A 16,783-nucleotide genomic window follows, 5' to 3' on the forward strand; every position below is an offset into this window, starting at 1 on the left:
AATAAAATGGAAATTCAAGTCTACAAGACTAGAAAATAAAGAATTGTTCAAGATCCAATCTGGTTCAAGATCCTAGATCAAGACAAGTACTAAGTTTCAGAAATAAAGACGAAGCAAATAACTTGACGAATGTTCCTCGACATACTCAATCCTAGAGGGAGATTGTAGGGCCAACATTATATATTGTTTTTAGGATTGTATATGTCGTTTTAGTTTGCTTTTAGTCGGTACGTTTATTTTGTAAGTATTGGAGAAATGGGGACCCTATAAAAGGGCCACTTAACCCATTTCTCCAACTCTCCAACTCTTTAACAACTCTTGAAAATAAAAAGTTATCTCTCTACTTCTCCTTTTTCTCTCTTTTACATAACAAACTAAGATTCGAGATCCGAGTGTCGTTGGTGATTTCTGCTAACCAACAACACGGATTGATCCGAGTTAAGTCTTGAGATCCATCTAGAGGACCTACAATAAGTATAACGTTATAATCATGCTATTGTCTATCAAGAACACATCAAGAAAACATTTTATTTATGTAAAGCTTTAAAAGCCAATCATTAGAAGCATACATAGAGCATAAAGGTTGCGGGTTTTCATCACAATGGCTCAAGTAGTAAGAGCCTTATTGTAACGTACTACGAGGAGGATCGTGGTCGTTATGTAGTTGGCAAGAAAGAAAATGGCAGTGTAACATGGAGTATTGCCTTCCTTATCGATGGTTACTTTTGTAGCATAGCCTTCCTTACTTGCATGGCTTTCAGTACCAGAACCCTCAACTTTTTGTATATTGCTTCCCAGTCACAGTTATTAAAGTATCCCGGATAATTCATCTCACAATAAGCCTGCAACATTTGTATAAATGGTTTGTTGTTATATATTATGTATGACTTTACAAGAAGAGTGGTGGAATATGGGATTTTATTATTATGAACTAAATTGTGACTGATTATATATATACTTGCACTGTTCATTCCGCCCAAGCCAGTTTTCCAGGGGTTTAACAATCTACTACATGCGTGGGTACATGTAAAGACTTTGGGTTTTCTATATACTTTGGAGGACTTCAACTTTTATGTGGTTTTGTGCGTAGTCGTTAAAGCTGTATGCGTGTCCCTTGTCACAACCTGAGAGGTGAGTTTACGTAAAAATATTTATTTCACTTTTTAAAGTTTCAAGTACATTTATTTGTTTATGGTTTAGTGCGATGTGATGCGTGCGGGTCATGTTAATATTAGGATTTCTATTAACATAACTTTTTTAAGGTTTTATGAATTGATAAATTAATTGTTTTTTTTTTGAAAAGCCAAATATATTAGAAAATCAAAGAGAACCACTTACAAGAGGCAAGTAGCCCACAAATAAAGGAGAATAAACCAAAAAAAAAAAAAACTAAAGAACAAAACAGCAGAGGCAAGCGACGACCCATTACAATGGGAAGTTAACGAAATTAAACCTACACCACCTCTCCCAATCCAGGCCTAGCCGCTTGCTCTTTTGTTTAACCCATAAGAAAGACGCCGATTTGATCTCAAGTACCATCTTCAACATTGAGAAGGAGGTGCTAAAAATTATCTCATTCCTCGACAACCATATCATCCAACATGCTGTTGCCAAAATAGACTACCCGCCAAACACATTGCATTTTATGATTTTACTTGGAAATTCTATGATTTCTTCAACTGACTCAAAATTCGTTCGCCTAGAAAGCTTCACCCAATCAAAGATAATTGCCTAGATATTATTGAAGCCTTGACAATGTACAAATAAATGTTGTGTGATCTCCGGAACCGAACCACAAACCACACAACACAAATCCCACACATTAATATCCCTTTTGCGTAAAGCATGTTTGGTAGCAATACGATCCAGCAATAGGCGTCATGTGACACAGTTTATTTTAATGGGTAACCACTTGATCCAGAAGGTAGAGTTTTGTACTTGTTGATCCACATTATCAAGTTCCCACTATAGTGATTCAACCGAGTAGTTTGAACATGTACCATCCGACTCCATCCAAGACCAACAATCCGGATTCAAGGAAACAACAACCGAAGAAATAAGTCTGATGCAGTTTTGTAAATCAACCTTACGTTCGGGCGAAACGAGCCTTCTTTTCCATCTCCATTTCCACTTCATTTCATTCTCAACCCATTCATAACATTCCATGAGCAATATGTCTTTTTGTTTTTCTAACATGAGCAAATCTGGAAATAACAAGTTTAGTGTAAGTTCGCCAACCCATCAATCAAGCCAAATAATATTTTATCCCTTTGCCCGACTGCACTTTTAACCTTTCCATCATCCTATTGTTGCCATTATTATTTTCTTTATCTGCTTGACAAATCTGCTTCCATGAACCACCAAGTGAGCGCTTAACCGGTACCGATTCCACTAGATAAAATGTTAAATTCAACATAAATATCCAAATCAAATTATTCAGTGATTGTTTGGCTTTTTTGGGCTGCTTGTAGACACTAATGGTCCAAACTTTAAAAGTGAAGCAAGCATTTTTTTTTTTTACTATTTACTAGATTGTATTAATGTATATCTAATGTGCTAAGCACTAACACCAGAATAAATCTTATGCTCAAAGTATATCCCTATCACAAGATGTACATTTGAAAACCTTGTCCACAAATTCAAAAGTTATAAAGCTCGAATCAATTATCCACAAGGAACATGAATCCCATTATATTTGTTTGTTCTTATAATACATGACATATGTCCTGATAAGATATTTGCAAAGTAATGTGCCCGGAAATAGACAACCTTCTAGAATCTCTTTTATAATATATTTTTTAATGGTTCATTTGGATCACTAACGGGTCACTGACCTGTCCGATTATCTCCACTCCAACTGACGGTTTGTATGCTCATATATTAATACTTTAATTATATAGCTTTAATGAGTTTATCGTTAGAACTCCTGTACTTTATACATGCTTTTGTATTTCAGGTTATTGATCGTTAATGATGCTAAATTGGAGACTTGTACAAGCATGACATGATATCTCGGGAAGACCGGAGCATGACTTGGAGTCTTGGGAATTGTTAGAAGGATTCGGGATGAGTTTGGTTGATAAACCATATGCAATTGCTAAAAATAAAAAAACATGGGTTGACAAAAAGCGACCTAGAAGTAAAACGAGCATATTCTATGCTAGAAAATGAGTTACGGGATTTATAATACATGAATTTTGGGTTTCTCGACAAAAGGAATCCAAATATGAGGTTTTATTTGGTTGCGTATCGCTACCACACGAGTATATGCCAATCGCGATACGCGATCGACATAAAAAACGTGAAAGAGCGGGTTTTTGACATATATCTTCTATTTTACGAAACCCAATAAGTTATGACGACTTCCAACCGCTGTTTGGCGATTTCGGGTGAATTCCAAGGCTACCAATCATCTCTTGATCAATCCTAATGGCTTTTTTCATAATTGAAGACTTATCGATGACGATGCTCGGCTAGTCTTCTCGAATCATACCCGGGATGTAGAGTATTGTATTTATAACAATTTTTCTCTTGTTTTTAAGAACAACTAACTGTAATTGTTTATTATTGATCTATGAGCATTGATGTTTGGTATTATTGTGCATTCAATCGGTTTAAGTTTATTTCGATTAGAACGATTAGTTTGCTAGTTGTTGTGATACGTGTTCATAGGGTTGCTTTTATTAGTTTGAATGTGATAAAGCATACAATTTCCCTTAGTTGAGTCACACTGGCAGGGACCGTTTGATAACCAGTGCATTGTGTTAGCGATTGTTGATACCTAAGGTTTAACCAGTTAACCAACCTAATTCAATTATTGATGATTAATGTGTTAACTGACATGAGACTATTGTTTGTTACATGCTTGAACCCCGGGTGTGATTTGTCTTTGTTAATTGCTTGAACTTTGCTTAGTTTACTTGTTTAATATTAAATCCAATCTTTTGCTAGTGTGATCAGTACTCATAGCTGTTTACTTCATAATTTGAATTTGCGAAATTGATTATACATTACACTGGCCACATACTCAAGGTGGATATAATACCTCACTTAACTCTATCTACTTAGGTTAATTAGGTTTTTGCATAACTCGAACGGCGGTCATCACCAACCTTAAGAGAAAATCCACCATAGGTGAGAAATCCCCTGACCTAGAATCATTTTTTTTGTCACGGGTAAGACTTGAACCCAAAATCTTCCCCCCCCCCCCCTTTTAGCTGTGTAATTAACTTTTCGCTCGATGGGTGTAATAGCATGTAACATTCATTACTTTTCAAACCCAAAAACCCGACCCATTTTAAATTTTCGGTTTTGTTTATGAATGTATTATTATATTTTCAAATTTCGTTTCATGTATTTTATTGATTTATTCTTCATTTTTATTCGCATTCATTAAACCGAACCGTTTCGTCGTTTTATTGTATTTGTGCTTAACGTTCCTCGTTAATATAATATTCTCGAGAATTTACGTTCATCAACTATCGAACCTACGGGATTTAAAGTTTTACGCTTAAAAAAAAATTTGCAAACTACACGAATATATTACATGAATATCCAAGTATAATAACTTTCGATTCATTAGTTATAGCACGCCAAAGTTCTGGGTTCATATTACAAATATACTTTCAGTTTTAATTTAAAAGAAACATGAAACTAGAAGGTTTTTAATGTGATTATTAATTTAAATATGTTTTAAAACCCCTTTGAAAGTACAGGGGCTTGGTGTGTAAAATAATCAAAATATTATAAATTTTATTAACCCAACTCAGCCCCTCCTCCCCCATCGATTTTCCGGCAAGAGGTCCGGCCACCGGAAACTGGCTCCGGCCAACCCCAAACCACCATTAAACAATCGTTTTGACACGGGAATTAAGCCTAATGAAATTTGGCATTGATAATAAACATGTTTTAACTAATTAATTGTGTTTTAAACGACCATAACCATTCATAATTTTTGTTAGACTAGCCGGATTTTCGTCCAATTTAATTAACGCGAATCAACGAAGATACGTTTCAATTGGTATTATAAATAGCAGACTAGCATTTATCTAAACTCATTCACAACGAGAAATTAGCATAATAAACACCCTATATCTCGTAATAGTCCGACGAAGTTTGAGTTTTCCGGCGACCTTGTTCTCCGTCAATCCGAAACATATACATGTAATTACTATATATATTTAAATAGTTTTTTCATTGCTAATCAAAACCCCAAACTCATTTCAATCAAACATGGATCGGATTAAGAGTATTAAATCTAGGGTTGATTAATGTAGAAGATGGAGTTGTAGTAGTAGATATTTACTTATATTCTCATTTCATAACCAAATAATCATGCTAGCACAACTGGTTAAGACACAACTATGATTCACGCTAGACCCGGGTCAGTGCACCATATTGTTTAACTTTCTTTAATCATTTATATTAATTATTTATAAATCATATATATGTTTATAAACCTTTTTTTTAATCAATAAAAATTATTATTAATCAAATAAAAATAATTCTTTTTACATAAAAATTATTACAAATTAATTTTTATCAATGTTCACCCAAAAACCCAACTTTCCATATCCGTAACGCTTCGAAAGAACCCGTTAATATAATATTACATTATTATTGCATTTTCAATACGCTAACGTAATTGACCAATAAACTTGTATTCCATAAATATTAAATTTCCCTAAGTATTAAAATTCTCTTATTGATATTGAATTATATTTTGCGTTAAACCATTATAATTTAAGTTAGTTATAATTCCGTTACTTCAAATTAATTCATTAAGCTTTCAAATTTTATTAAATGTTAAACTTTAAATCCGTTAGCTATAATTCATTAATTTTTAATTCTTTAACATTATTCCATTATAATCGCGTAAGATAAAATTCTTATTTAAAATACATGCCTTAAAATATTAAAATTTAATCAAATAATAATAATAATAATAATATAAACCGTTAAAACTCCGTTAAGCTTAGAATAATATTAAAATAGTCCACGCCTTGAAATAATAAATTATATAACACATCATCTTTAAAACTAAATAATCAACTTGTATAATCCCGTTAGTTAGTATTTAATTTTTTATATTTATTTTGTAGTTCGAGAAGTTCAATCGTTTCGGTTTCTTTGACGCATTTTCAGATTTCATTTTCTCGTTTATCGTCTATTGGAAAGGTGAGTTTTCATAACCCCTTTTTACTTTTACACATTTTGGGGTGTAGCACGTCCAAACTTGGTTTTCTTTTGTCAAACTAAAATTCACATGCGTGTCTTGTATGTATTTGTTTTGTATCATATTGCCTGTAAACTCAGCGCCGAACATTCACAACTGCCAAACATTCACATGCGTGTCTCGTTTATCGTGCTTTAAGTGTTATATCGTGTGTTTTATGTATTTATATGTCTCGAACACGATTACTTTGAGTGGTTTTACGTTTTATAGGTGATTGGAGCTTAAAGGAGCTAAATTTGAGCATTAAAGATGGAGTGGAAATCGTGATAGAGAATTGAAATACGAATATACGAGACTGAAAACGGGGCAAAAAACGGAGTTATAATAAAGAATCTACTAGCAAAACAGTATTGTGGGGTTTGAGCCCACCGTAGCTTACGGTGGGGACTGTCACCATAAGCCAGTGGAGTCTAACCGTAAGCTGCGGTTGCCACCGTAGCTTACGGTGGGCCGACCGAAGCTTACGGTCGGCCAGACGGGGAAAATGCGAATTTTTGGTTTTTTCTTTATCATTTAAGCCCGGAAAACCCTAGAACGGCCATTTCATACCATAACATAGTTGGAAAATTTTGGGAGCTCTTTCCACCATTCTAACACCTACCTAACACCATAATCATCCATGCTTTCATTCTCTTACACCACAATTGAGCCATTGAAGACTAAGATGCAAGGCTAAGGATCTCGTAACCATCTTCAGGCATAAAGTTGAGTTGCATGTTGGCATGTCTGGTACTTTAAAACTTAAACTTTGGATTTTAACCTGGTTAATCATGCGGTTAGTCAAATCTTGGATTTTGTTTGTGTGCTTAAACGGTTTTTTGTAATTGAATGCTTTGAAGTTTTATTAGTTAATTGATTTGTGGTCATCAACAATTATGATTGAGTTCTTAGTGTCATTGACCTATTTATCATTAACCATAATACTAAATTGATTCATCAACACCTACAACTGATACTCAACTAGATCATTGTTTATCCGTGTCAATTATTCAGATTAAGTTATGATAATCAACATAGTCAAACATTTAGTCTCTTGGTTTATTTATTTAAACAAAGATACATTCCAATAGGTTTAATTACTTATCCAACTTGCTTCAAAACCTAAACCCTGAAGATTGGTTATTCTTTATACAATTGAATTAAAATCAAAGAGTAATTGTGTTTTAATAATTAAATCATTCAAATTGCTTGACATCGTCTGTTCGTTTAGTTATTAATTAATATTTCATAAGTCGTGAGCCAAACTTGCACTTTCCACTGATTCGCTGTAGAGACGAACTTACTTACCCGTACTAGTTATAGGTATATAAGTGATTATAAATACTTGTTTTTTATTAGAGCACGACATCTACATTAGCCATCAATTTCCTCATAACATATCAATCTCAATCAAGCTAGCATCAACGAAGTGTTTTTCAAAGCTTGTGGCCTTGTGTGACTAATTTCCAGTGGCGGATGGATCAATGACCAAGGGGTGGCGATTGTGGAGGTGCGGCTGTCGAGCTTGGTGTTCATCAGAATACGGTAACGGTGGTCTCCAGTGGTGTCGGAGAAGATGGTGGAGAAAGGGGGGAGGGTTGGACTTTTATTTATATAATACATTTAAGTTTAATTTAATTATTATGATATTTCAAGCGGGTCCCAATTAACTAATCTATTTTTGTATTTTTTTTTAAACCAAGGGTATTTGGGTAATCACACACAAGCATAACTAACAAAGTTAACTATTTGTTAGACTAGGATTGTTATTGGCAAATAAACTAAAAGTTGGGATTGTCAGTAGTCACATTGTTAGTTGGGATTAATAATGGACATTGCTTAATAGTTTAGATTATTAAAATCCAATTTTCATTAATATTTTGTGGACCAGGGTGTCAAGATAAACACAATACAATTTCTTTTGTTGTGGCTCTCAATTCATAGACAAATTACGGGTTCTAGAAGATTAATTCAAGATTTAGACAGAAGTCCCATTGATCAAAGAAGATGGAAGACATACCAATTAATCAAGTTGGTTTTCTAAAAGAACCAAGTTCCCTCTTGATTCAATGTCCAATTCTTACGTCCACCAATTACACAATTTGGATGATTAAGGCCATCTTCAAGGTTTAAGGGTTGTTGGAAGCTATTGAACCAAGAACGGGAATGGTGGTCAACTTGAAGATAGACTGGTTGGCGATCGAGTATCTCTATCAAGCCATGCAGGAGGCTTTGGTTATGCAAGTGTCTCACCTTTCCACCGCTAATGAGATATGGGATGTACTTAAGACTCATTTCGTTGGGGTTGATAGGGTTCGGGAAGCACGAATCGAGTCTCTCAACATGAGTTCAATGTACTCAAGTTGAAAGAAGCAGACACGATTGATGACTTCTCAACAAAGATAAGCCAAATAGCTTCCAAAGCAAGCAATCTTTGTGAACCGTTTGAAGAAAAGGCCTTTGTGAGAAAGCTTTTGAAGTCCATTCTGAGAAAGAGGTATATAGCGATTGTTGGTACCATTGAACAGTTTGCCGATATAAAGACCATGACGTTCCATGAAGTCGTTGGATGCCTAAAAGCGCTTGAGAACAATCTAGAAATGAAGACAAACCCTTGTCTAGTAAGCAAGAAAAACTCCTATATAAATATGAAGAATGGAAAGCTAAAAGCAATCAAGAAAGGCTTCTTGGTAAGGCCAAGATAGGAACCGAATCGAGTCAAAAGAACAAGGGAAAAGGTAAGGTTATGGATCGGGAAAAGAAAGAACCCCGACAAAAGAAGGATCGGTCAAAAATTAAATGCTATCGGTGTGATGAACTAGGACATTTTCCACATCATGTCCTAACCGAAACAAGGAGAAGAATGAACAAAGTCCTCGCTCCAGATTGCGGACCAGCTCTAAACATGATGGCGATAGCTCTGAGTAAGGAAGACGTCGTTTTTCTAAAAGAAAACCCGATTGATCCAAAGTTATACGCTTCAACCCCATGTGATAAAATCACATTGATTCTCAATAACGGGACGAGTAACCACATGATGGGAAATCCAGAGTGGTTTTCCAACATTTATCACAACATGCCTGGGAATTTAAGTTTCGGTGGCAGTTCGTGTGTTGAAATCGAAGGTCGGGGCATGATAGTAGTAGAAGGTCAAAGGGGAGACCTATGAGCCTTGAGTGACGTTTATTTTATTCCATCTTTGAAAAATAATATAAGTTTAGCGCAATTAGATGAAGGAGGATGCAAGATCGGGATCCAAGACGATATTTTATGGATATTTGAGCAAGATGGAAGGCTTCTAATCAAGGTACCGCGTTCTTTTAACCGAGTCTATAAAATTAATTTAAAGGTTGTTTCTTCGGTTTGCTTACAAGTTAAGTTAAAAAAACCTTGCATGGATATGGCATGCTCGATTAGGTTACTTCAATTTTGATGCCCTTCGGGGTCTCTTGAAACTTGCGAATGGAGTGCCAAGAATCGAACACCCGATGCAAATTTGCAATGCATGTATTCTAGGCAAACAAACAAGATCAGATATCCCGAAATAATCCAACTATCGTGCAAAGGGACCGCTCGAGCTCATTTATGCCGAAGTTTGTGGCGCAATTTCTCCCGAGACACATGGTGGAAATCAGTACGTTTTGCTTTTTGTTGACGATTACACCCATTATATGTGGGGTTACATGATAAAGACGAAAGACCAAGTTGCGGGCTTACTAATTGGTTTCATGAAAAAGGTGGAAAGTGAAACGGGCAAGAAACTCAAAACCATATGAACCGAAAATGGGAGTGAGTTTACATCCCATGTGTTGGAAGATTATTTGTCAGGTATAGGTGTGGCACATCAGTTTACGACCCTGTACACACCACATCAAAACGGGGTGGTTAAAATAAGAAACCAAACCATACTTAGTATGACTCAAAGTTTGTTAAAGGTGATGCCACGACCATAAAATCTATGGGGAGAAGTAGTTCATCACTCGGTTTGTTTACTAAACCGATTACCAACAAAATCTTTGGGGGATTCGACTACGTACGAGCGTTTTAAAGGAATTATACCGAACCTTTCACATGTTAAAGTGTTCGGATGCACGGGGTATGTAAAAGTCTTTGATACCGGCCAAAAGAAATTGGATGACCGAAGCATTGTGATGATTCACTTAGGTACTCAACCCGGAACAAAAGCCTACCGTATGATCTGATCAAAAGGAAAGTACACGTTACGCGAGATGTCAAGTTTGACGAGTGTAAAAGGTACGCGTGGGCTGCTCTTAACAAACAAGAGGGCGAAAAGGGTCTGGAATGGACCGAGTTTATTGTCGGGTACGTGATGTAGATGTCGTGCTCTAATAAAAAACAAGTATTTTATTATCTTAAATACATATAACTAGTATGGGTAAGTAAGGTCGTCTCCTTAAGGAATCAAAGAAAAGTGCAAGTGAAACTCATGATTTAAACTAATTACTTAAGCGGACAGACGATGCTAAGAAATTTTTAAAGATGATTTAAAGCAACACGATTACTTGTAAAGTTGTTAACAATTATGAGAAAATTGATTCACTTCAGGTTCAGTTAATGTGATGACCAACTAATCCAGATTCCAATAACTTGATTGCGCATTACTAGACCTAATAGTTGGGCTGTGATGGAAAACGATACCCTAACCGAAATGTTGATACAACTGAACTTGATCTACCTTATTACCAGTTTATATGATGAAAGTCAGTTAGGTTGCAATGACTAGCGATTATTGGTTCAATGACACAAGAACCTAGTCCTAAATGTTGATGAACACAACCAGATAAGTGATGCAAGATTCAATAATCAAAGACACAAACTGTTTAAACAATCGGTTGATAAATCAAACAAGATCAAATAACAAAACTCAATCAAGTTATTAATCAATAAAGCACATGGAATATGATCAAAGTTAGTTTACATAAAAACCCTAGCCTAAAGTGAACACGAAGGTTTTACCCTAAAATCAGCATGAAAATTGACTCGATTATCTGATGAAAGGATGAAAGCATGTGATTAATTTATGAACTGGAAGCTTCAGGATGGTGCAAAATCGTCCTAAGTCTTCCCTCTGGCTGCTGGAATAAGTGATAGGTCAAATGGGGGTTGAAAAACTGATTATATATCCGTTAGGGGTTTTTTCCCATTTTTAAGCCCCTTCGCGTAGCGCGAAGGGTTTTTGACCCCCCAGTTCGCGTTGCGCGAAGTAAACTAACCCCATATTCAACTTTGTCTCGTCAAGAAACCCAAATTCATATATTATGGGTCCCGTAACTCATTTTCTAGGACGAGATATGCCCGTTTTACTAAAAGACACTTTCCTGTTAACCCGTCTTGTTCAATATTCGCTTCAGCTTCGGGTTTCTCATCTAAACCCTTCCTAAATCCTTGCTAACCATCCATATATTTCCCTATGCTTTCGTCTTCTCGAGGTTTGCTTAATCTTCCTCTGGATGGCTCTGAATTAGCTCTTTTATGCTTCAAACACCTATGATCATAAAAGAACTCAAAAGTAATTGTGCTCGCTATATATAAACAATTAAAATACATGAAATAACACATATATACACATGAAATACACCCGACCATCTGTACGATATTGACCTGAATCCGAGCAGGTTATATCCTGGTTTAAAACCAGGGTCGTGGACCGACATGATACAGGTGAGTTGGTTCGACTCAGAGACAGAAGTGAGTCGTCAAGTTCAGAAGGTGGCAGCCCACCCGTAAGACCAACACTGGCTTAAACCAGGATCCATTACAAATTCCCCAGCCTCATTGAACTACTCGAAAGACGGTTTGCGCAAGAAATTTAGGGATTTTTTGGTTGAAACCAACACCCACCGAGCAAGACCTGACAATCGACGAGGTAAATCTCCTATTATTTATTCGACGGCAAACCGGAAAATTTTCGTGAAGCGAATAATGAAAAACATTGGAGAAAGGCCATGGAAGCTAAGATTGAGTCGATTAAGAGAAACAAGACATGGCGGTTAGTTGAAGCACACCCAAAGTAAAACCGATAGGTTTAAAGTGGCTTTATAAAACCAAAAGAGATGAAGCCGGGAAAATTACCAAGAACGAGGCCCGACTCGTAGCTAAGGGTTATGTTTATAAATATGGGATCAACTTCGAAGAGGTGTTCGCACGGGTGGTGATATTCGAAACCGTAAGACTTTTACTCGCGTTAGCAGCAAACCGAGGTTGGGAAGTGCATCACTTGGACGTAAAATCCGCGTTTCTTCATGGTGATTTAAAAGAAGACGGATACGTATTTCAACTAGATGGGTTCCTTAAGTAGGATCCAGAAAGAAACGTTTACAAGTTGACTAAAGCGTTGTACGATCTATGCCAAGCACCAAGGGCGTGGAATACTAAAATAGACGGTGGTTAAAGAAACTCGGTTTCTCTCAATGTAAACAAGAACAAGTGGTTTACAAGCGTATTCGAGTCAAAGGCTACTAGTCGTTGGAGTTTGCGTTGACGATATGATAGTCACGGGCACAAGTGTGCAAGAGATATCAAATTTCAAAAGACAAATGGAGTCAATGTTCGAGATGAGTGACCTTGATTTGTTGCATTGATATCTTAGGATCGAAGTTAAACAAAACAATCATGGGATAACATTAAAGCAAAATGGTTATGCAACAAAGATCATAAAAGAAGAAATTTTTGGGAATGCAAGTCGACTCATTTTCCGATGGAACCGGGCTTAAAGTTGTCTAAAGAAGATGAAAATCCGAAGGTAGATCCGACCGGTTATAGAAAAATAATCAGAAGCTTGCGTTATTTAACACATACGAGACCTAATTTGAGCTACTCGGTTGGTTATGCGAGTTGATTCATGTGATCACTAACTCAAGCTCACGCTCAAGCAGTTAAATATATTTCTCTGATATCTAAGAGGTTCACTAGACTTTGGTATTACTTACTCGAGAGGCGGAAACAATATATTGCATGAGTATAGTGATAGTAGTCATGCGGTGGATATGGATAATGGTCGGAGTAAATCGGGTCTGATTTCTGTTATGCTACATCACCGATATCATGGGTTTCTCATAAACAAGGAAAGATGGCGTTATCATCGTGCGAAGCTGAATTTATGCTAGCTACATCAGCTACATGTCAAGCCTTATGGCTTCAGGGTTTGTTGTCAGAGATGACCGAAGAAAAGGAGGAAGTCGTGATGTTGAAGGTGGATAAATCATCAGCTATTTCCTTAATGAAGAACTCGGTTTTTCACGGGAGAACCAAACACATCAACACTCAATAATACTATTTCATTCGGAAGTGCATTGACAGAGAACAAATCAAGGTGGAGCGTGTCAATGGAGATTTTATAAAGAGCATAGATCCTTACAAAAGCATTGTCACGGTTGAAGTTTAACGAGATGCGAAGCTCAATCGATGTTACGAGATTAAGGGGTGATTGTTAGTGTAATCTTGCGTAAGTGTGAGGACCTAGTTGTCGTACTTAAAAACTTTTGAGTTAGTATTTCTCCTATTATTGTCTAACAATGAATTATATGATTATAAATAAAGTTATTAGTAATCAAGAAATCATAACATTAACCATCAATACAATGAAGGTTTAGACTTGAAATCTTGTTGTCTTCAATGCCTACTCATGTTTCTACCACCACATAACCAGCCCCTAGCCTTGGACCACACCGAGGAGATGCGTCCTCTTGAAGCCGCGTATTCGTTTGTGCCGAAAATCAGAATAACCTTGAATGAGTTTGCACACTTCAACTCCTAACTCGTAATGCGTGCTTTTTTTAATTGTGTTTCCCTTTTTTTTTTATGTTCCCATCCAACAAAAATGATTTGATTAAAATCAACACCACCGATGCAATAGTTGTTGATGTAACACCTCTAATTAAACAAGCGAGAAAAAAAATTCTACTCGTTGAGCTTACCATTGGAACCCAAAGGCTTGTAATCCAATGGTAACAACGTGTTAATTGACGTGAAGTTCCTCATAGGTGTTGTGGGGGTTCAAGGCCCACTGTTGGCAAGATGATGTAAACTTAGGAGTAGCTTAGAGGCCGGGGTGCGCGTTGCGGTATGCATGGCAAGCTAAAAATTAGCAAGGAGTCATGTTGTTAAATTGGTTTAATATGTATTGTTTAATAGCACCATGAATCGTGTGCAACCATGCGCCGTTTATAACATCTTTGTTAAATAGCTGCACATATTAATTACTTTTATATATATAGTGTTTTAATATATTCATAAATGCCAATTGCAAGTATTTTCAGCATTTACTATGTGCAGTCGATAAACATTTACTACATCTAAGTACAATTAATAAACCAATACACATGTTTCTAATATCTCCATCCTATACATTGAACTACAGAATGGAACACCGATTTCCAGAAATGAAGAAAGCTGGAAGTTGCCTGTAGATACAGATCGGATGCCCGGCCTAAATACTTGTCCAGGGTTGAATTTCACTCAAGTGATTGTGGATTGGCGTTCTATTCATATGTCAAAGGGTTGTTAACCTAGCTAGTTAGTTTTCATTGCTACATAGTTGCATAATCATCCATATGTCCGTTGTTATTTAAAAGCATGGTTTATTTCAATATTTTCATAGATTAGAAACGTGACTTTCCATCTCCGAGTGTAGCATTGTGAATCTTTTTAATAATTTTATCAATATAGGTCATTATCTTTTTGCCAAAGAAAAATATCCAGAAGCTACTGTCCATTTCGTTTGCTTGTTCTGATATAAGTATAACGTTATATATAATCCCTATATTGTCAGTCAAGAACACACCAAGAAAACGTTTTATTTAGCTTTAGCCAACCACCACCTACTATAAGTTTGGCTTAATACATAACATTACAAGCATACATAGAGCTTAGGTGCTGCGGGTTTTCATCACTATGGCTCAAGTAGTAAGAGTCTATTGTAACTGCGGGGATCGTGTTCGTAACTGCGGGGACCGTGTTCATTATCAAGTTGGCAAGACAGAAAATGGCAGTGAAACATGGAGTATTGCCTTCCTTATCGATGGTTACTTTTGTAGCATAGCCTTTCTTACTTGCATCGCTTTCAGTACCAGAAGCCTTCAATTTTTTGTATATTGCTTCCCAGTCACAGTTATTAAAGTATCCCGGATAGTTCATCTCACAATAAGCCTGTAACGTTTGTATAAGCAGTTTGTTGTTATATATTAATTATGTATGACATTACAACAAGAATGGTAAAATGTGCGACTATATATAAGGCAATGGTTTTATTATTATGAATTAAATGTGACTATATATGTACTTACACTGTTCATTCCACCGAAGCCAGTTTTCCAAGGGTTGTTCCAAGCGATCATTGCATCAGTGCAATTCTGGATGTCGTACACAACAGCAGCAATTGATCCTTTGCAGAGTGAGAGAAAAGGCCCAATACTAGTGCCGACATGCTCAAAAATCGCCCATTGCCCGTTTTGGATATGCACCGGGTAATGCCAAACGACGTTTCCCTGCCAATCGTGGGCAGTCACTTTAGTTATAGTCTCTCCGGTGGCGTTGTAAAGCCTGCCAAATGTGGTGCTAACTGTGGCTGGGCCCCTTCCCGTTGCTGTTTTCTGAGACTGACTTGAAATCTGCAACACCTGGTCGAGCTTACCATCTGCGTTTTGGTAGTTCTGGGCTGCCTGGGCCCTTTGGGCACGAGTTCCTTGAGTGATTGGGTTGCCAAACACACGAACCGCGGTTGCAGCTGCCATTGTTTAGTATGAAGTGGTATTACAATTAACAAGTTAATGTTTTGTTTTGTTTGGTTTGTTGGAATACTTATATCATGGGTGCTACCCCTATTTATAAAGCCTCTTGGGGGCTAAGTACTCCCCTCATTCAACTTAAGTCACTTTCCAAATTTGCATGATTAGATGTAGTATATATTCCTTATTTTAGCTTAAGTTTGAAGCCACCGTGTATGTTGATTAATGCATGTCACCATAGTGTGTCTACATTATCTTATCTGTTGAATATTAAAGATTAAACTGCGCTGCTCAAAGCACAGCAAGAAATTAACTTGATGTGGTTCACATAACATAAAAACTGGAACAGTACTTGATAAAAATCACCTAGATGTGTGTGTGTGATTTAGAATTAGTGATTTACCTTTCATAGTCTCGGTTTATCATTTTTTGTTGAATATCAAATATCCATTCGTTGGCCATCAACACACAACCAAGAAACTAATATAATTTACATTTCGGTTTTAACAAAAAACCAAAAAACTTGATATATGCCACATAGAGATGCATGCGATTGAAAATTAGTTTCAGCACAAGTTGAATAAGTGCGCCAGGGAATGATCAAATAAAAATAGCGTTTCGCCTAAGTAGGCTACAAAGACATTTTGGAATTTCGTTTTCGTAATCAATGGTTGAGATCAAAGTGTGGGAAAAAACCAAGGAAAGGAGGGTAAACTGGAGATAAACGTTCCCTCATCTTTTTTAATCGTCTACAGCTTTTTCATACAACATTAATTTAAAAAAAATGCACCATAAATCGAGCACTTTTTATCTTTAATTTAAG

The 16,783-nt window shown here is 36.4% G+C and overlaps 1 protein-coding gene across 1 annotated transcript; it reads right to left on the minus strand.

Annotated features, from left to right (window-relative positions):
* Window positions 1-496: 496 nt before the first annotated feature.
* Window positions 497-16,000, minus strand: LOC143616032 (23 kDa jasmonate-induced protein-like). Its single transcript, XM_077088996.1, has 2 exons — window positions 15,520-16,000; window positions 497-842 (listed from the first exon to the last, which is right to left on the minus strand). The coding sequence occupies exons 1-2, from the start codon at window positions 15,964-15,966 to the stop codon at window positions 720-722; spliced, it is 570 nt and encodes a 189-aa protein (XP_076945111.1). The 5' UTR covers window positions 15,967-16,000; the 3' UTR covers window positions 497-719.
* Between the last annotated feature and the right edge of the window lie 783 nt (window positions 16,001-16,783).

Source organism: Bidens hawaiensis, unplaced genomic scaffold (assembly GCF_021521415.1).
Source record: "Bidens hawaiensis isolate Kalapana, Puna unplaced genomic scaffold, B.hawaiensis_p1.1 tig00002306_1, whole genome shotgun sequence".
NCBI classification, from domain to species: domain Eukaryota; kingdom Viridiplantae; phylum Streptophyta; class Magnoliopsida; order Asterales; family Asteraceae; genus Bidens; species Bidens hawaiensis.